Raw genomic sequence first — 20,353 nt, forward strand, 5'->3', positions numbered from 1 at the left:
TGAGCAGTGTTTTCTGATGCAAATGAAAAGCCAAGTTGGGAGATATTTTTTTTATGCAGAAATGATGCAGCTCAAAGTCTCAACAGACGTTGTCCTTTTTTGGCAGGTTTGGACTGCCCTACTCAAGGGCATAAAGAAGCTTCAGCCTATCAAAAACAGAAACGGGACGCAAACCTGCCAAATGTAGGGAAATGAATAAGTGGGAGAACAATAAAAGCCAGTAAAGCAGGAAATCTCATGCAGTGTGAATGATTTCCTATATAGCATAAGCAAGATTTTCTGCTGTTTGTTTCACACAGCTACACTAAGGGAGAATAAATTTTAGTCACCAGTGCTTGTATGAAAAGCATGCAAATTCCACCAATCACGCTGGCTAATGGATGGGTTAGTTATTTTGGAAAAGGAAAATTAAGCTTTCCTCTAATTTCCATTCATGTCCTCCCAATGTGAGCTGACAATTTACTGCTGTTTTAGGAAATTAAAATGAAATGTTAGTTTTCCAGGTACACCGAAGAGGTTTTAAAATTAACTTAGTAAAGGTGAAGCTACTTGGTATTTCTCACTGCATAGAGAGAGTCAGCAGGATGACATTGGAAAATATCCATGGTAATAGTTAGAAAGTCTGCAGGGGATAAGGTCAAAGAAAGGTTAGCAGCTGACATCAAATCAGAAGCCAGATGTGCTGACCCTTAATCATAGGCTTTGTGGACTGCAATTCAGCATAACATTATTGAATTCACCTTTAGATTAAGCTGGCCTGCATTGACATGTGCAAACCCATATGCAAGTTAATGGCTGTGGCATCCACTTAATTATGCAAGCTTTGATAACAGATCAGTGAGGTGACCTCTGCAACCACCATTTTCAAGGTCCTTAACTATTTGCATTTTCAACGAATGGAAAGTGGCATTCCTCGTTTAGGTCATGTCGGATCATTAGCTTTGTGTATACAAATTACTACCTGGGAATAGTAATCTGCAGAGAAGTTTGGTTTTTTTTTGCATGATTATAATAGAGCTGTCAAACTCTGCATTCTTATGTTTAGTCATCTATTCATGTACTGATGCAAAATATTCCAAAACCTTTGGGATTGTGGAGGACCCATTCATAGAGACAGTAATTCCAGTACAGCCATCGGTGTTGCTCAGTAAACTGAAGTTAAGCATGGCTGGAAATTTTTGGAAGATTGAAACCTCTTGGAAAAAAAAAGTTTCAGAAATGTCAGGAGATAACAAAAATTTAGATTATGTATGCAAACCCTAACTGTTCCTTGTTGCTTGTATGATTTTGAAGTCTTCAATCATGAGATCACACTGTAGAGATGCTTTGTATTAAAGCTGAAGTGAGAGGGCTTCGCATGGTGCAAAGTGAGATTCCTTCTAGTTTAGCAAATGTTTTTGGATTAATGTAAGCTTAACATAATGATATATTGATGTGGTGTTATCTTTATTCAGTGGATATGCTTCTGACTTGCTCGCTTACACAGTGCTTACTCAACAAACTGCATAGTAATCAGTAGTATTAAGGTCACCGGCAACAGATCTGCCTGTCATACTCTGCACTAAAAACCTGTAGTGAATATTGCAGTGGTACTGAATCAAACTAATTGCTGATTCCACTGAGATCACTCCCTTTTCCTGCAGGTGAAGGGATTTAGCCAGGAGCTGTACAGGGGTACTATGCTCTTTGCAGTGTTTGTGTGTAGCTGGACTCTCAGACAGCATAAGGTATGTGTGCTAAAGAGATGGCATATCTCTTAGATTGTACATCTGACCCTCCTCTCAATGAGGCCACTGCAGTGGGAGTTGTGTATTCCTGCAGTGAAACACCTTGATAGCATCCATAATGACCTGGAAACCCACATCAAATGTTATAATCACAGCTATTAGCATAGTACCCCCGTTCTCAGATGCAGAAACCACAGAACTCAATGATCTTATCTCATCTCTCCACAAGGCAAGGGGAGGTGTATCTATGGGCCAAGCTTTTTCCCTGCCTGACTTTAGAGTGTTTTCTGTATTTCTCAGTTCCTAGTTTACTCTTTTGCATTCTATCCTTTGTTCCTATCGACTGTTGCTGTGGGAAAGCACAGTTGAAGAAAAGTTATTTTAACACTTAAACCTGAATTTATGGTCATTGTGATTTCATTTGGATGAGGAGTTTCAAGCCAACAGGCTTTGGTGGTGGTCTCTGCTCACAGGAGCTTCATCCAGGAGATTAGTTGCTGCAGTTCTGAGGAATGAAGCTGTCAAGGAAGACTGTCATCACAGATTTAAGAAAATTATCTTGGCTATATAAGTCTGCTTCCATAGAGCCAACTGCAGCCCTCCAGTTCTCCTAATAAGCATCTACTCCTGGGGAAGGCTTTGTACTTCTGAACAGGTAACCTCACTTGCAAGTCTTAAGGCTTCACAGTGTGCACCTTTTTCTTACATGCACACTTCCTTTTGGATGCCTGATGTGCGCAAGTCACAGCTGTGAAGTGCAAGACTCCCAAAGCATGGGGTATTTATCCATGTTGTATTGCCACTCTGGATGCAAGCAGCACGGTGGGAATCTCCAGCGGGCTGGCAGAGGTGGACATTGTAATTCAGTGCCTCAGCTGCAGCCCTGAGAGCACCCGTAGAACACCTGGTGGGCTAATTCTTATTCTCAGCTGACTGATGCCAGTTGTTGTCACCAGGTGCAGCTGAGAGAGAGTGGCACAACAAGTATTGCTTCATCCCTAGTACTTTTAGAGTTCTCCCCAGCAGTACCAGCAAGGTAGAGAGGCTCATTGCTACCAGAAGCAGGCTGTGGCTGATGGGCGAAGCTGTACTTCTGTAGCATGTATTCGCGGGACCCTGATGCGCACGTACCTAGGATGCTATATGTTGTCTAGCAAGTTGGGCCTGTGTTTTATAACAAGTTTGCTACAGCACTTCAGCATAACAGAAGAAACTGGATATTCTACAGTAGCTTAATTGAAGTTAAAAAGAAGACATTCGAAGTTGGTTAAATATGAAAGTGTTTCATAATAAGAATGAATTCCTCTGGGATAATATTTTTATTAATTTCTCCACCACATGGACGGCTTCGGACTGGAGGTTAAGAACAAAAGCTGGATGCTTCTGCTGAAATTATTCATATAGGAATAATTACTGAGGGCAACATTTAAACTTATCTTCCAGTTCCAGACTTGACAGCCCTTTGAGACGATTAGGGTGAAGCAGACTGCTCCATTAACTTTTTTTCAGGTTGTTCTGCAGACTCAGGAAGGCATTATTTATACTCTGCTCATGTATTTAAGTTGATCTTTGTCATTGTGTGGCCAGAAACATCTGTTTGAAACAAGAGAAGCTGAGATTGTTAATCAGCATTCTGTTGGAGGGAATTAATTCTGTAACAAACTCCGTAGCTATAGAATCATGCAATAACTGGAACCTTGCTGATAGCATGGGTAAATTGAGGATTTCATTGTATTGAGATGTCAGCCTCGCATCTGTCTCTGCTACTAAATAATTTTTAAAGGATTAAAAAGCCCAAGAGGTATCCTGTCCCTGTATAAATTAACGATTCCTTTGCTATCTCCTGCGTGCTATTTTTAGAAATAGCAGAAGAAACAGACAAATCAGTTGAGCAACTGTATTCATGCTTGTAGCATAATCCTATGAAGGAGGGAACAAATAAGGCAATTGTACTCATCTGCATAAATCAGAAAATCCTTAGTAACATGTTCAGGTCTTATTTTTGGTAAAAATATTCAAATTGGAAACTCGTGTGATCCCTAAAGATTTTGGCCTGAGAAAGCAAGCAGAGGAACTACAAATGGACACAGAAGGGGTGTCTGAAGGAAGCCTCTATGAATGCTGGCAGTAACAGCCAGGAAATGTTAGGGTGCAAAACATACAAATATTATTCACAGTATTTACACTAGCTTTGTGATTGTGACATGAGGCAATAAATACAGAAGAGATCGAAACAGCCAGATAAATCCTAGTGGTGCAGACTTGGGGAGATACTGGGTGAGGAAGTTGGTGAAACTGACCTATGTTTATTTGAGGTCTGGTCCTTGAAGTAAGAGCCCTCAAGGAAAAGAACAAAGGTGGGATTCCTGGGAATAGCCTCATATATAAAAACTGTATAGACCGTAGGAAGCCTCATCTGTGTTCTACAGCTCAATCAAATGTAAACAGCCTATTTTTCAGTCCCGAACTATTTCATAATGGTCTTGATTTCCCAGATTTTACAGCTGGACTCTATTTCCTTTCAGTCTGCTGAAACCAATCAATTGACAAATACTTTCTTGCCCACATCCAGAGACAAAAATGCAGATAATATCCCTTTTGAGACCCTTCCATCCTTAGCTGGTCTTGTGTTAGGTGACAAACAGTTGCTCCCTGTCCCTTCAGTGTAAACAAAAGCATGTAAATCTGTGTAAGTAGGGAGACCATAGAAAGAGGGTGCTCATAGACTCTCTTTTCTGGTTTCTATGGACAGACGATATGTTCTGTGTGTATATATATATCTCCTACATATCTGTTGGCTACTAATAATCGCCAGAAATGCTTTGTAGAAAAAAAAAATAATCTAGTGAATGTAACAGCATAATAGGAGGGCAGGATATATTTATGTAAATGAACTCAAACATCCCCAAGAATTAATTTATTAAAGTGGTTAGAAAAGCTAGCAGAGGATAATAGGCATGGAGACCTTCTGCTTGTCAGCAGAGGCTGTTAATTGGTGGGACTTGCTGGAGTGCTGTGCATGCCAAAGCGGTGCAAAATCGTTTTCAGCACTAGAGAATAACCTAATAGCAGTAACTAGAGTAACGTGTTCATGTATTTATATTGTTATATGTATTAAATGCTGTTATTTATACTTGTGTGTGTGTTGTGTGTGAATGCACAGTGAAATAATCAAGTTAGAAAAGTCCAAGATACTTATCAGTGTTTTTATGGGCACTTTATTGCAAAAAACCTTCTCTCAATTCAGTCATCTGAATTTCTTAAGATGTGTCTTTTGGTTCCCAAAGTTAGCTAAGTTATTTTACAAAAAATGGAATTGTTAGATTTTTTTTTAATTTCTAGGAGCAATTAGTGAAAGAGGTGGAAATTCTGCTCCATTTGTATTAGCTATGTCATACTGAATACAGTATTAGTGCAACAAGTATTTTTCTCTAATTTTGGTAGACGTGCTAAGGAGACCAAAGTGTATTTAATACCATTTCATTTAGATAACTTAGCTTAATTTTTGATAAAACTGGTGTTGACCGCAGTAGTGCCTCATCAGAATTTTTCATTTATAATTATGTTAGTGTTTGTTGAGCTGTAGGTCCTGGGGTGAGTACAGACCATGGCTGCAAAACAGGAAAGAATGCAAGAACCAGAGAACTCCTGTACAGTAATAGTAGAACCCGTTTATTCTAATTCTGTAACTTCAGAGGGACTCTGTAAACTGCACATGATGTGGTTTAGGTCTTCTAAAACGACTGTCAGAATTGAAAAAAAATTAAACTCAGGTCAATGTTTGATTTATAATGTTTGGCTTTTGGTTAATTGTCTTTATCTTTGTGTCTCATTCTACTCCTAAGAGAGCTTAATTCAGCTAATAAAAATGTTTATCTGGAAAAGATGTGCATAAATTACTATTTCCTTTTCTTTCTATATATACTACATTTTCTTTTCTGCTGGAATATTTTCACTGTAAACAAACTGAGTTTACCTTGGCCCTGGAGTTAACAGTAACTTGGATCTCCTCAGTTTACTAATGAAATGGTTAGGACTGATATACAAGAAATATTTTTTTAATATAAAATGAGCTCAGTAATTGTTTTATGGCTGGATCAACACTTCACTTGGATGACAGGCTATTTCCTATTTTTGTGTTTCTGGTAATCAGAAAGAAGAGCCTATTTCTCTATTATTAAGCTCCCAGAAATCTCAAAAGACATTTTTTTGGAAGAAAGTTACACTATCTGTTACATAGCAATTCTTCAAAGTACTTGCTAGAAACAAATGATGTAACAGCACTGTTGGACAGATCTATTTAGGGCTAAACATACACACTGTGGTGTGGTAAATAACTTTCTGTTGCATATATTCAGGTTGCCTTCTTTGATCATGAGATGAAAATTGGACCTTTTTATGACTTACGCGTAGTCATCTTTATGCTTAGTCATCTCTAATACGAACCATCTCAGATGGAGAATTAAAGATGAAAACCAAACCCCATTATTTTATCACAATCCTTTCCAAACCTGCCTGGTTCTTTAGATCTCAGACAAATAATAAACCAATACTAAGACTTTCAGTAATGTAATATATGTACAGTTCTTCAATAATTTAAAAAATATCTTAAAAATTTTAGCCTACAAGGCAAAACTGGCTTTCACAGACTAGCGTCTGATTTTCTTGCTTAGTTCTAAAGCGTTAGACATAGGAAAATATAAATAAAGAGAAATAACATTATAAGAAGGCAGATAAACTTAAGTTTTCTTCTCATTTGATTTCCTTGCTCATTTGCATTTTTAAAAAAGTTGTTCTTCCTGTTACTAAATATCCCATCAATGTGGTTTCCATTGATTGGAGTCCCACTCATGTGCCTGTATCCATATTGTTTGGCATTCCTGAACTTCAGAGGCTCCAAGCTCATTTGTTTACAACCAAGTAGCAGTTCTATCCATTTGAACTAGATCGGTGTTCTTAATCTGAGCCCCATCTTTTTGGGGTGATCAAGGCAATTAAATACTTGGAGTCAGGTGCCTGGTCCCGAGTGAGCCGTGCCATTCCAGGCACTCAGCATATCCCAGGTCTCTCCCAGGACTGGCAGATGTGGGCCGAGGTCCACGCAGGACCTCAGCCCTTCCAGAGGAGAATCTGCAGTGGTTCTTCTCTGTGCCTTCAGCTGAGTCTGAAATATTTGCAGGAACCAGGATTAGCAGGTGTTTTTGAGAATACCCTTGCTTCAGACCTGTTAATTACATTTGACCTTATTGAAGCAATGATGGTAACGATGTCCGAGTAGCAGCTACTCAACTTCCATTAGTCTGAAATCAGTTTTTTCAGAGATGTCCCCCAAAATGACTGTTCTAATTTGGCATGTATTGTTTAAGTAGCAATTACTGAGGTAGCATTTTAAAGGCATTTAGTGCCTTTCATTCTATACAGTAAACCTGTGCCTGGAAGTAGGAGCTGAGAGAATCTAATGGATTTTGACTAGACTGTTCAGAACAGGCTGAAAGGAAACATTTGAATAGTGGTAATAAAGAACAAATGCAGTTTGGGTTTCTTCATGCAGGCAGAAGTCAAAACTATTGATTGGATTTTATCTAAGAGATTTTTGTCTGAGATCAGTCAAAATCTTGAGTTCTGAAAGCATGTGAAAATGGAATGAAATTCTTCCAATGCCATCCTTTGCGTAATAAAATGTATGAACTTGCAGGTATACTTGCTTGTCATGGGGCACATATGAAAATATTTTTCAGTGCTTGATACACCCCCATTCACCCTGCAAATTCCACCAAATGCGAATAAAAGCTTTTGGAAACCAGGTCAGAGTAATACATAAAGCGTATTAATTAACATGCTTAAGTGTGGTTAAACTGTAGTTTTATGCTTAAAGCTTAAAAAGAGATCTTTGAAAAACTGCAACGAATGCACTTGAATCAGCTGTAGGCGCATCTTTGCACCTCTGGGTGATAACTTCTGCCTGAGCATTTTCCCATACAACTTTTGCTCGCTGATGTAATGCTGTGGTGGGAATGGTTAGGAATGTTTAGCAGAAGTCAGCAAGTGGGAAGAGGTAATAGATGATGACCGATAACTACATGCAGCTGAGGTGATTCCATGCTGAGTTCAGTTCAGGTCTGCCTAGAAAGGCCATTTGCTATGGAAGGCAGCATGGTTAAAGTGTCTGGGGTATTATTCACAAGCACAAAGTCTTTTTGCATGACAGGTGTAACAAAAAAGCGTATAAATAGCAAAATTAGTATATTACTGTTGCTTGCATCATACACAAACACGTGGATATTTTCTGGGTTTCATCCCAGAAACTGCTCAGATAGTATGGTTTAGGAGAGGTATGGGATTCTCAGCAACTCATTTAATTTCTACTTTGAATCATTCTCTGTCCAATACATCTTTTAAAAAGCCATTGGATTCCCCACTGCAGTAACTTAAAAGAATATTTGGCAGTTTCATAAATGTTCCTGTTTAAATAATGTAGAATTACTACCACTGTTTACAAATGTATGTTTCCTGAAATGTAGAGAACTTTATTTTACAAATAGGCGTACGAATTTCTCTAGAAGTGGGAAACTTTTTGCCTTTGTACTTTGTTACATTAAGAGCAATGTGCAGTAACTGTTGAAAGATGGAAGGGGATACCTACATCTGCACTGCTTCATCATTTGTTGCACTCTCACTCAAGAGGCTACTCAAGTGGCTAGCCTTGACGCTACCCCTCCTATGCTGTGCCATACTGTGTCTGGAGGGTTGTTGAAATGCATCCTGCTAAGCTTGTGCTTAGTAATCTAAACTTTCCTTTAGTTTGACAAAACGTTCTCAAAGTTGGGCTCCACTGACCATCTTTCATAATTGAAAATAAATAAAAAAAAAATTAAGTAATATATACAAGACAAATGATGCTTTGTCCAATGAAAGGTGCTATATCACCAGTGTGATCTTGAAAGACAGTACATGCAGTCTAATACTGTAATTTCTAAATCACACTTGTGGATGGGATGGACTTATTTTTGCCTTCACTGTCTAGAAAGTGAAGGTTAGATTGTGCTTCCTGATCAGAAAGATCTAAAGCATTGGAATAAAAATTTTAAAATTGCAACACACTTAGATTATTAATCCCCACTCTGTGGGTCATGCATATGAATTTTCATTAAATTATCTATTTGAATCCAAGGCCTGGTTCTGTGTCCCCCTCAACTAAGGGTGTAATTTTTAGATGCAAATTAAGACAAACAATGGCTCACAAATAATGGACTAGTTCTTACAGTATTTTGTCATACAATAGCCTATGCTATAGACTCAAACATGGAAAATGTGAACAGTTTTAACTCTGTATAGGATCAACAGAACAACTGTGAAGTGCATCTTAAAAGCGTAAGCATGTCTGCTGAGTAATACCAAGGCTCATCTAGGCTGATATTTGACAGTAACCAACAGAGGATATGTAGAGGCATGTGCAAGTGGCACCCATAAATGGTGATGCTTATCCAAAGCATTTATCTGCCGATTTTTCAAGTCACAGCATCTTTTGGCAATGATTTCACAGGTTCACTGATGTTGTCTGAAGAAGTGGCTTCATACTCGTTTTGAACCTTCTGCGTCCTTTATCTTTTGCACTGGAACAATCACTCCTCTTTCACTTTCTCCATGCCGGTAATGATATTTGCGGATGTCACATCCCATCTCAGGCACTCTTTTTCCAGCCTGAAAAATCCTAGTCTGTTAGCTCAGTTTGGGCTATCTTTGATCACACATCCTTATCTTTTCCAATTCCTTAATAGTGTTTTCAAGACCAGAAGGATTTTCCCACAGTAGGCCAAGGCAAAGTGCACCATAGATTTATAAATTTACAAAATTGTTCTCTATTTTGTTTTCTATCCTTTACATGATAATTCCTAATCTTCTTTTTTTTTGATTTTACAAGAGCACTTTTTTTGATTTTTACAAGAGCAGTGAGCTGATATTTTCATAGTGCTACCTCTTACAGTTCCCAGAGCTTGTTCACATGTATCTGTAATTAGCTGTCTCTCACTGAATATGAGAAGTCAGTTGCTTTTTCCTGTGTGTATTTACATGTATCAAAAAGCCAGCATACCATAGTGTCATGAGATTTTTTTCAGCAGCTCTTTGAACCTGTAGTAATTCTTTGAAAGACCAGAAACTAAGAAAGCATGTTCCATTTATGATCAGCATGCCACAATTAAGTTTGATCCTATCGCACAAGTGAAAGCTCAAGGAAGCCAGAATCAGAGCTGGAGTCTGTGAAATAAGTCCATACCTTCCTAGATCAATAAAAATCAATAAACTTTGTCAAGTATCACTGGACATAAGCTGGGTCTTTAGATAAGCTCTATTGCTAAACTCTTTGAAAAACACAGTAGTGCTCCTTTTTCTCTAGAAACCATTCCTGGTTAATATAACTGAGAAATCAGTAATGATCAAAGACCAGCAGCACTTCCCGCTAGGAAGTAATTGGCACCGAGACTAGACTGCAGTGCAAGGACTAGCAGAAAGACAATTGGTCACAGGCAGCTTCTTTATGGCCAAAAAGAGGTCTCCAACTTCACGCTGACATGTTTTCCATGCACCTGCTGACACAGTGCACCCCGAAGTATAGTTAGGCCACCTCTATTTGCTCCTTTCCCGCAGAGCAAGCAGGCAGACAGCTTATTCTCTTATCTCACCCATGGGATCCTGTAGGGATCGACATTTCCTCCTTTTCTTCTGTGTTTGCTAGAAAAAACACTGCTGGCAGCAAGAGGCACATTACCTTCTGCTTTATCTATGATTCATGGTTAAGCAGTGTGATAACTAAAAGATGAAATAAAGCTGACTGAGCAAGACCAAGATGCTGCTATTGTCAAGCAACCGTGGGCAAAACTTTGTATTTGGCTTTCATTTTCATACCTCTGTGGACTTTGCTACAGGGGTTAAAAAAAAAAGGCGGACTTATGCAACTCCCTTCCTCAGTCAAAAGTTGCTTGAGACCATTGCTTTAAGACATGCACAGACAAAAATTATTATAAATTGGATAAAAGATCCTGTAACTTCACTTTTGAAATTCATGCTCCAGGCAATTTTGTCTGTGGAGAAGGAAACAGAATTGAAGCAAAGAAAAAAGCCTGTGAAGCAGTGACACCTTTTCTGAACATATTACAAGATGGAAATCTAAAGATAATAGATGCAGAGCTGAAGGTTGATCAATGTAGTCTGGGAATTATCCAAAAGTATTGCTTAGTTTCCTGTTAGTTTAGTGATAGTTCAGTGGGATAGCCACTTACACTTCAATGGAAAGTATAGGAATGATATTTTAGCTTTCCTTGCTTCTTTAAACAGAGACATACAAAGTTACTTAAATCTATATGAATTATTTTTTTAAAGATAAGACCTGGTTAATCAATGCATAAAATGTAATTTAAATATTTGATGTAATTAGTGTATGTACTCTGTCTATACGTTGGTATCAGTAAAACTGTTTTACATGTGTACTGGCCGATCCACTGAGAATACACTGTAGAAACAATCCTAATAAGTGACAGATGGAAAAGATGACTTAGACATTTTTAGTTCTCATTACCGTGATACGCTTAAGTACAACTGCTATCAGATAAGCTTACTGTTTGTAATGTAATACATTTGAAGATTGTCGTTAGCCATTCCATTAGCGCGCTTGATTTGCCTCAAAGAGATGACAGTAGAAGCTGGGGATGTAAGATCTGTTTCCACTGTAGTCATGGTATTACTACCATTCCTTTAACAGAAATTAAACAGCTTGTTTACTTAAGTAATGATTTAACTAGCTTACAGTCAACTATGCTATTTTTGAAGGAGTTATGCAAGTTTCATCCTTACTGTTGAATGCAGAGAAAAGTAAATAATACAAATGTGCTTAAACAAATAAAATATGCAATCAAGTCAACCTTGGAACAAGGGCCAGAACATAACCATGTCAATGTGTAAAAACGCCTGGTGGGAGGAACACAGAGCCAGACTCCTCTCAGTGATGCCCAGTGGCAGGACAAAAGGCAACAGGCACAGGCTGAAATACAGGGAATTCTGTTCAAATGTAAGCCTTTCTTACAGTGAGGGTGGTCAAACACTGGAGCAGGTCGCCAGAGAGGCTCTGAGATCTCCATCCTTGGAGATATTCAAAACCCAGCTGGACAAAGACCTGAGTAACTTGCTGTGTTTTATCCTGTATTGGTTTACTGCTGGGATATTCTAGAATGTGAGAGCCTTTGCAATTAATTATGAAGCCTGAATTCTCAATGGTCCCCTGTCAAAGCAGGGGGAATATTTAATAGAAAAAGCCAGGGCATGTTCTTCTCTTTGGTCTGCTGCTGTGTGTGCTTATGTACCTTACAGAAAAGTGTTGTGTTTCAGAAGTGTGTGCTTATGTACCTTACAGAAAAGTGTTGTGTTTCAGAACTTTGGAACACAAGGAGAGAAAAAACAAAACCAGAAAAAACAATTCCAAGATGTCCTGTGGTATGATGTAAGATATCTTCGAAAAATAGGCTTGAAAATATGCTAGAAGTATTAGTTATTGCCTGTTAGTTCTGCTGGACAAAGGACATGAATCTTCATGAAGTTTGAAAACACTTCTGGGACACTCAGTGAATCCCACTGAAAACCAGATAACAACCAAAAGTCATTGCATCTGTCAAATCGGTTTTGTTATTAAAGGGAATGTTTCCATGATAAATGGAACAATTTAAATATACTGTCTACCCACATATTGTGGACAGGACCATCTCTTGCTTTTACCCTCAGATCTATGTTCCCTTGTGCAACACAGTGCACATCAGGTGGTTTTTGTCCTCCATCAGGAGCTCATTCCTCTTGCATGCTGTATCACTTGGCAAGGACATCAGGATCCTTTGGAAGGGAAAGAACAGGGCAGAGTAAATGCAAGCTATTACTTAATATTAATGACCTTACCTACTATGTGTAAAATATTTGATTAAAGAATAGTCTATATTCTGTGCACAAACGTGCATTCCCACATCTGTGGAGGGACAGGGAGAGGAAGCTCAGGAGCTATTCTCTTGCCACAGGAACCACTGCCTTTTTAGTGTGTGCAGCTCAACGCGTGTATGGTGGTGGTGCCCTCTGCCAACAAAACATACCCGGTGTTAGTGACAGCCGCGATAGCTGATCGCAATACTGCCCCACGGCTGGAATTCTGTCCCACAGCTCCATGACATGGGCTGGGGAAGCAATTTGCTGACATCCTATTTCAAGATGTAGCAAGCTTCATCTCAAGGTACATACAATGGATTTATTTTCAATACAAACATACGTTTCTGTCATGGCGAACTGCAGCATGAAGGGGAGGAAAGAACGAGATGATAGTACAGGTTGTTATGGTATAGGCTATTCTCTGCTCAGTCCTTATGTCTTACCAAGTAGATTCTGCTCTTACATTGCAAGTTGTTACCATGTGTTTGGTAAATGCCGTTAAACAGAGCTATGGTTTGTGTTATCTGTAAGAGAGCAAGAGACAGGGGTCCGCAGTGCTGCCTGTTGTCCTCTCTGAGTTTTCCACGTGTCTGCAAATATTTCAGGGGAATTTTTCCCATTTTGAGCAGCAAAGCTATGGCCTCAAATAGTTGCAAAGCCACAATCTCCAGACAACAGTTTGTAATGCACTGGAAAAGCCTTTAGCTTATTCGTTCCGTGTTTGGGCCTACGTGACTCCCCAGAAGGGGAAGGTTTCAACCTGACGGGCGGGCACGAGCCTTGTTGGGGCGCTGAGGAGCAGCAGGGCCCGGGCGCGCGGGGAAATGGCGGCGGGGCACGGGGACCGGGCTGGGCGCAGGGCCCCTGCCTCTCTCCAGGGACGGAGCTGAGCCAGGAGCGCCCCGAGCCGCCCTGGAGATGGCAGCATTGAGCAATTTATTTTCCGGAGTAGGCTTGCAGCACTTGTTCCCTCCTCGGAGGTGGAAGTTGTGCATGCAGCACGTTTCGGCCCTGCTAACTGCAGAGCGCGTTGAATATTCAGTTTAACTCAGCCCACAACGATGCGGGAAAACACACTCGGCTACTTGACGCTACGCAGAGTCAAATAATTTTATTCGGGGAACCTTCCCCCGGCATTTCTGCCGAGAGGGACTCGCTTGGCGGGCGGGGACACACTTCACCGGGGGGCTCGGGGGCTGCCCCGCCAGCGGCTTCCACAACCACCACGCCGCCAAATGGCGTCGCCGCCTCCTCCTCGCTCCCCGCCTCGCCTCAGCGCGGCCCGGGCGCCGCCTCCCTGACTGACGGGCGGCGGCACCAATGCGGGCCGCGGCCCCCGGCGGGCGGAGCTGGGGCTGGAGCCGGGGCCGGGCCCGGCGGCGGCGGCGGCCCCCGCGGCCGCGCTGAATGAGGGCAGGGAGGGAGGGAGCGGAGGGCTGGCCGGGAGCCTGGCGGCGGCAGCGGCGGCGGCTCCGGGGATGGTCCACGCAGCGGCGCCGTCCCGCGTCGTTCTCCTCGGAGCGAGCCTGAGCTGCGGCGGCGGGCGGAGGGGGTCCCCGCCACCGGTCTGGGTGCGGGGCGCCGGGAAAGTCCGCGGAGAAGCCGGCCCGCAGGGAGCCGCCGCCGGCCTGGGGCGCGGGAGGGGGCTGCGCCGCCGGGCGCCGAGGCGCTGCCGCCTGGAATGAGGAGGAGGAGGAAGAGGGGATGTGCCTGCCTGCCTGCCTGCCTGCCTGCCGCCGCCGCGCCTGGAGATGGCACTTTGTGCGCCTAACGAGATGGGACTGAATGGGGTCGCCAGCCTCCTCCGCACGGCCGAGCGGGAGAAGCAGCAGCAGCAGCAACCTCAGCGCTGATACTTGGAGGGCGGCTGCCTTGTGGTTGTTTGTTATTTTTGGTTTTTTTTTATTTTTTGGGGGGACGAAGAGTGCTTTTTTTTTTTTTTTTTTTCGGGTGCAAAGCCCGGACTTTGCAAAACAATCTCCGCCCCCAAGAGGATATTTAATCTGCAGCAGAAATCGCTACTCGCGGAGGCAAACTTGCGAAGGGAAGCGGGGTGCTGGGCCAGGCGGGCACCCCCGGCCCGCAGGATGCGTGTCCCCACCCCGGCCGCTGCTCCTGGGACGAGGCTTTCGGCTGCACCGAGCGGGACTGGACTTTTTATGGACACGCTCACCCATCTGAGGGCGATTCGGGCATAAACAGCGACACAAACTCTGATTTGGTGCTGGAAGCTGCCTCTGCCGCTGAACAGCTGCTCGCCCCCTCCTTCTGCCCTGTTTTCAAAAGGGGATCCTGAGCTCTTTTGCCTTTTTTTTATTATTATTAATTGTTGTTGCATGAATTTTGTTTTAGGTGGTTGTCTTTTCCGGCTGGCTTGGCTGTTTTGGGGTCTTGTGTACTACTGACTGCTGTAACAGCACCGCCACCTCTCACCATGGCCAGCCCCACAGATAATAACGAGGGCTTCTTCTCAGATGTCAGAAAGGTGGGTTACTTGCGCAAACCCAAGAGCATGCATAAACGCTTTTTCGTGCTGAGGGCAGCCAGCGAGTCTGGACCCGCCCGGCTGGAGTATTACGAGAATGAGAAGAAATGGAGACACAAGTCAGGGGCCCCCAAGCGCTCCATCCCACTGGAAAGCTGCTTCAACATCAACAAACGGGCTGACTCCAAGAACAAGCACCTGGTGGCCCTCTACACCAAGGACGAGCACTTTGCCATTGCAGCTGACAGCGAGCCTGAGCAGGAGAGCTGGTACCAAGCGCTGCTGCAGTTGCACAACCGGGCCAAGGGCCACCACCACCTCCACCACCATCACCACCACCACCACAGCGATGTCACCTTTGGAGGCAGCAGCGTGGGGCTGGGGGAAGCGGGAGAGGACAGCTACGGCGAGGTAGCCCCTGGCCCGGCTTTTAAGGAGGTTTGGCAAGTAATCCTGAAGCCTAAGGGGCTAGGCCAGACAAAGAACCTGATTGGCATCTACCGCCTGTGCCTGACTAACAAGACCATCAGCTTTGTGAAGCTGAACTCTGATGCGGCTGCTGTGGTGCTGCAGCTGCTCAATATCCGCCGCTGTGGTCACTCCGAGAACTTCTTCTTCATTGAGGTGGGGCGTTCGGCTGTGACCGGGCCCGGTGAGTTCTGGATGCAAGTGGATGACTCGGTGGTGGCACAGAACATGCACGAAACCATCCTGGAGGCCATGCGAGCCATGAGTGAGGAATTCCGGCCCCGCAGCAAGAGCCAGTCCTCCTCCAACTGTTCCAACCCCATTTCAGTGCCCCTCCGTAGTAGGCACCACATCAACAACCCTCCGCCCAGCCAAGTGGGGCTCAGTCGCCGCTCCAGAACTGAGAGTGTCACAGCCACCTCTCCTGCCGGCGGAGGGGGTGGAGGCACAGGTGGCAAACCCAGCTCTTTCCGGGTTCGCGCATCAAGCGATGGGGAAGGCACGATGTCAAGGCCTGCCTCAGTGGATGGTAGCCCAGTTAGTCCCAGCGCCAACCGGACACACTCACATAGACATCGTGGTAACTCCAGGCTCCATCCTCCGCTCAACCACAGCCGTTCTATCCCGATGCCTTCCTCACGCTGCTCTCCTTCAGCCACCAGCCCAGTCAGCCTGTCATCCAGTAGCACCAGTGGCCATGGCTCCACGTCGGACTGCCTGTTTCCACGAAGGTCTAGTGCTTCTGTTTCTGGCTCCCCTAGCGATGGCGGATTTATTTCTTCTGATGAGTATGGTTCTAGCCCGTGTGACTTTCGCAGCTCTTTTCGCAGTGTCACCCCAGATTCGTTGGGGCACACCCCGCCAGCTAGGGGCGATGAAGAGCTCAACTACATCTGCATGGGGGGGAAGGCCACCTCATCCTGCTGCAGCCTGGCAGCTCCCAATGGCCACTTCATCCCACGCACCTGCCACCCGCAGCAGCAGCCCCGCTACCCTAGTACGCCGTGCTGTCCCCGAGGTGGCAGCGAGGATGTTGCCGACTTGGAGAAGGCCTTCAGAAAGCGGACTCACTCTGCAGGTACTTCACCCACCATCTCCCACCAGAAGACCCCCTCACAGTCTTCAGTGGCCTCCATTGAGGAGTACACAGAGATGTTGCCTTCTTACCCCTGTGGCGGTGGCCGGCTGCCCTCCTACCGGCACTCTGCCTTTGTGCCCACTCACTCCTACCCAGAGGAGTGTCTGGAGATGCACCACCTGGATGGCGGCCACCATCGGACCAACTCTGCCCCTCACACTGATGATGGCTACATGCCAATGTCACCTGGCGTGGCCCCTGTCCCCAGCGGCGGGGCGCCCCCCAAGGGCGGTGACTACATGCCCATGAGTCCTAAGAGTGTGTCGGCCCCACAGCAGATCATCAACCCTGGCAGGGGGGGCCGCCACCCTCCAGCCACGGTGGACTCCAACGGCTACATGATGATGTCCCCTAGCGGCAGCTACTCCCCGGACAGTGGCTCCGCAGGCTACGGCAAGATCTGGACAAATGGTGCTGGCCACCACCCGAAGCTCTCGGTGGAGAGCAATGAGGGGAAGCTCCCTTGTGGCGGCAGCGACTACATCAACATGTCCCCGGCCAGTGGCTCCACCACCAGCACACCACCCGACTGCTACTTTGGGGGCGCGGGGCAGCCGGCCATCGAGGAGGCTGCTGCCGCGGCCCACCACAAGCCCATCTACTCCTACTTCTCGCTGCCACGCTCCTTCAAGCACGTGCACCGGCGTGGTGGTGGGACAGCGGGTGAGGAGGGCAGCCCCCAGCCACGCGTTGCCCTTGGTTCCAACCGCCTCCTCTATGCTGCCGAGGACTCGTCCTCCTCTACCAGCAGCGACAGCCTGGGTGGCGGTGGTGGTGGCCCCGACGGTGTCCCCCCGTCCCACCCGCAGCCGCCACGCAAGGTGGACACGGCCGTGCAGACCAAGGGCCGCCTGGCGCGACCCACACGCCTGTCGCTCGGCGGCCCCAAGGCCAGCACGCTGCCGCGGGCCCGGGAGCAGCCCCCGCTGCTGCTGCCCCCGGAGCCCAAGAGCCCGGGCGAGTACGTCAACATCGAGTTCATCGCCGGCGACAAGCCACCCTTCCCTGCGGCTGCCCTGGGCCTGCCACGGCTGCCAGGGAGCGAGGCTGCTGAGGAGTACATGAACATGGAGCTGGGCCCGCGGGCGGCCCCTGCGGCTCCCTCCGGCCGGGACTACGTGACCATGCGGCTGGGGGGCTCCTGCTCCGACAGCCCCTCGCCCTCCTCGCCAGCCCTCCTGCTGGGTTATGCCGATAAACCCCCGGCAGTGGCTTCCCCGGAGTTGGCGGCGGCGGCGCCTCCGCGCTCCTCGTCCTCCTCCCTGCTTGGGGGGCCTGGTGCGGGCAGCGCCTTCACCCGCGTCAGCCTCAGCCCCGGCCGCACGCCCAGCGCCAAAGTGATCCGTGCCGACCCGCAGGGCGGCCGCCGGCGGCACAGCTCGGAGACCTTCTCGTCCACACCAACTGCTGCCCGTGGAGCGCCAGGGGGCTGCCCTGGGGCACCGTTCCCCAGTGGGGGTGCAGGGGGAGCCGAGGAGGTGAAGCGCCACAGCTCGGCCTCCTTTGACAACGTGTGGCTGCGGCCCGCCGCCGGGGAGGTGGCCGGAGCTGCCGCTGCCCGCAGGGAGCCCGGGGCTGCCCCTGCATTGGAGAACGGGCTCAATTATATTGACCTGGACCTGGTGAAGGATTTTGGGCACTGTCGCCATCACCACCACCACCATCACATGCACCCTGCAGCCGAGGGCCCCTCCCTGTCGGGGGGGAAGCCCCCGCCACCGCCGCAGCCCAAGTCCCCGAGCCAGCCTCGTGGGAGCGGCCACCCCAGCGATGACTCGAGCGCGTACGCCAGCATCAGCTTCCAGAAGCGGGAGGAGATGTAGGAGCCAGGCGCCAGCCAGGGAAGGTGAGCCCCGCCGCCGGCACCGGGCTCCACGGGGGTGCCGGGACCCTCATGGTGGGCATCAGGGAAGTGTGGGTGGCTCTGAGTCCCTTTGGGGTGGCTCTGAGTCCCTTGGGGTGGCTCTGCCGCTGGTCTGCACCCGGGTACCTGCTGCCTGGCCTTGTTGCAGGCTGCCCGAGGGTGCAGCACCCTGGAGGTGGGGGCCAGGGTCCCCTCTGGTGAGGGTGCTTCCAGAACAGGCTGGGGTGCTCCTGCTGAGACGGAGATGGGACTTGGTTGTGGCACTGCCTCATCTCCTCAGCATTTAGGATTGGGTGTATTTCAGAAGTGGGTGTAGGAAATTAACAAGTGAAGTAGCTGAGGGTGTAGGGCTGGAAATGGGAAGCTACCATTTTAATCCCTGTTTGGTCAGTAATCGCTCTTGTGGTCGGGGTAAGGCAGCGACCCACACCAACTCTTGTTATCCCACACATGAAGCACGGCTAATGGCACCTACCTCATAGGGCTGTGATGAGTGTTAATTCAGCTTTGCTTGGAAAGGACTGTGAATTTGAGAAAGATTTGAGAGTCTTCAAAGCCCTGTATCCATCCCTCGTGCTTCAGCTGATAGGAAGCGTGGCTGTCAGGGGCTTGCAGCAGTATTACAGACTGCATGAGAAACGGGCCCTGAAAACTGTGCCTTTGCCATTGGCTGCATTGGTGTGCTTTATTTTCCCTTACAACTTTCCTCTTTTAATTTGGGAAAATCTTCTGCCAGGCTGTCACATCTTGATTACAGGCGTAAGGTCAGCGGGGCATCATCGCAAGCATTGTGATGTTCCTGCATCATAGCAACGTAACGCAGCACGGAGCAAATGCGTCCCGCTGGGAGCCCGGGAAGCGCGTTACCGTGCGTGTGGATGGGTCCTGGTGAAAGGTGAGCAGCAGTGCTGCGGGCGAGCACTGGCAGCTAGCTGCCTGGTTTGTTGTGCTGTGACGCTTGCCGTTAGTGGTTTTCTGTGTATTGGAGCAGCAGCGATCCCAGCAGTGTGACCAGATATTACTATGAACGTATACAAGGAGATACGAGGGGCTGGATCTCATACCGCTGTTTATTATTTTATTGGAAGCATAATAATGTTTGTATTGTCTGTTCACTCGGTGTGAAGGAATGCTGGGAGCTGGTGTTGGAAAGGTGCCTGGGATCATCGCTTCCATGTTACTCTGGGACACGTTTATATACCTGAACAAAGGCGAAATAAGCTCTCCGTATTTGCCACTTAGCACTTCCACTGTTGCCTGTTAGAGCAATGCGGTGCTAAGTACTGGTCTTAGGTGACCTACGAACGGCAGATTCATTGCAGTGTTCGAGGTGAGGTTTCACATGAGCACAGGTACTGCAGGTCTGCTTTGAATGGTGCCTGTAGGAAACAATCGTTTCCGTGGCTGTGTGACAGGAGCGTGCTGGCTGTCACAATACTTGGTGAGCAGCAGTACCCGCCACACCTTGCTTCTGGAAACGCTTTCAGGCGGCTGTCTGGGCTGGCTGTGTCGTGCCGCCCTGACCTGTGAGTCCCTGGCTGCTTAGGGCAGCGCTGAGCTCCTGGCGCGGGGATGTTTGCCGGAGCGTGCAGCGTGTTGTGCTCACGTCGGTGGGTGTATTGCTATTTTTTCCTGTTCTGTGCTAAGATTGGGGGAGCAAGCGTGAGAGAAAATCCACTGCTGAGATATGGATGAATGATAAATGTGTGAGA

The 20,353-nt window shown here is 46.7% G+C and overlaps 1 protein-coding gene across 1 annotated transcript in view; it reads left to right on the plus strand.

Moving 5' to 3' along the window:
* Nucleotides 1-20,353, plus strand: part of IRS1 (insulin receptor substrate 1) — a 71,581-nt gene that overhangs the window by 5,658 nt on the left and 45,570 nt on the right. Inside the window, 3 exon segments of the mRNA XM_083847815.1 lie at nt 15,039-15,460; nt 15,463-15,529; nt 15,531-18,623. Of these exon segments, the coding sequence (XP_083703941.1) occupies nt 15,039-15,460; nt 15,463-15,529; nt 15,531-18,600 (3,559 nt within the window). The 3' untranslated portion in view covers nt 18,601-18,623.

The sequence above is a fragment of the Anser anser genome (genome assembly GCF_964211835.1).
Source record: "Anser anser genome assembly, chromosome: 9".
NCBI lineage: Eukaryota > Metazoa > Chordata > Aves > Anseriformes > Anatidae > Anser > Anser anser.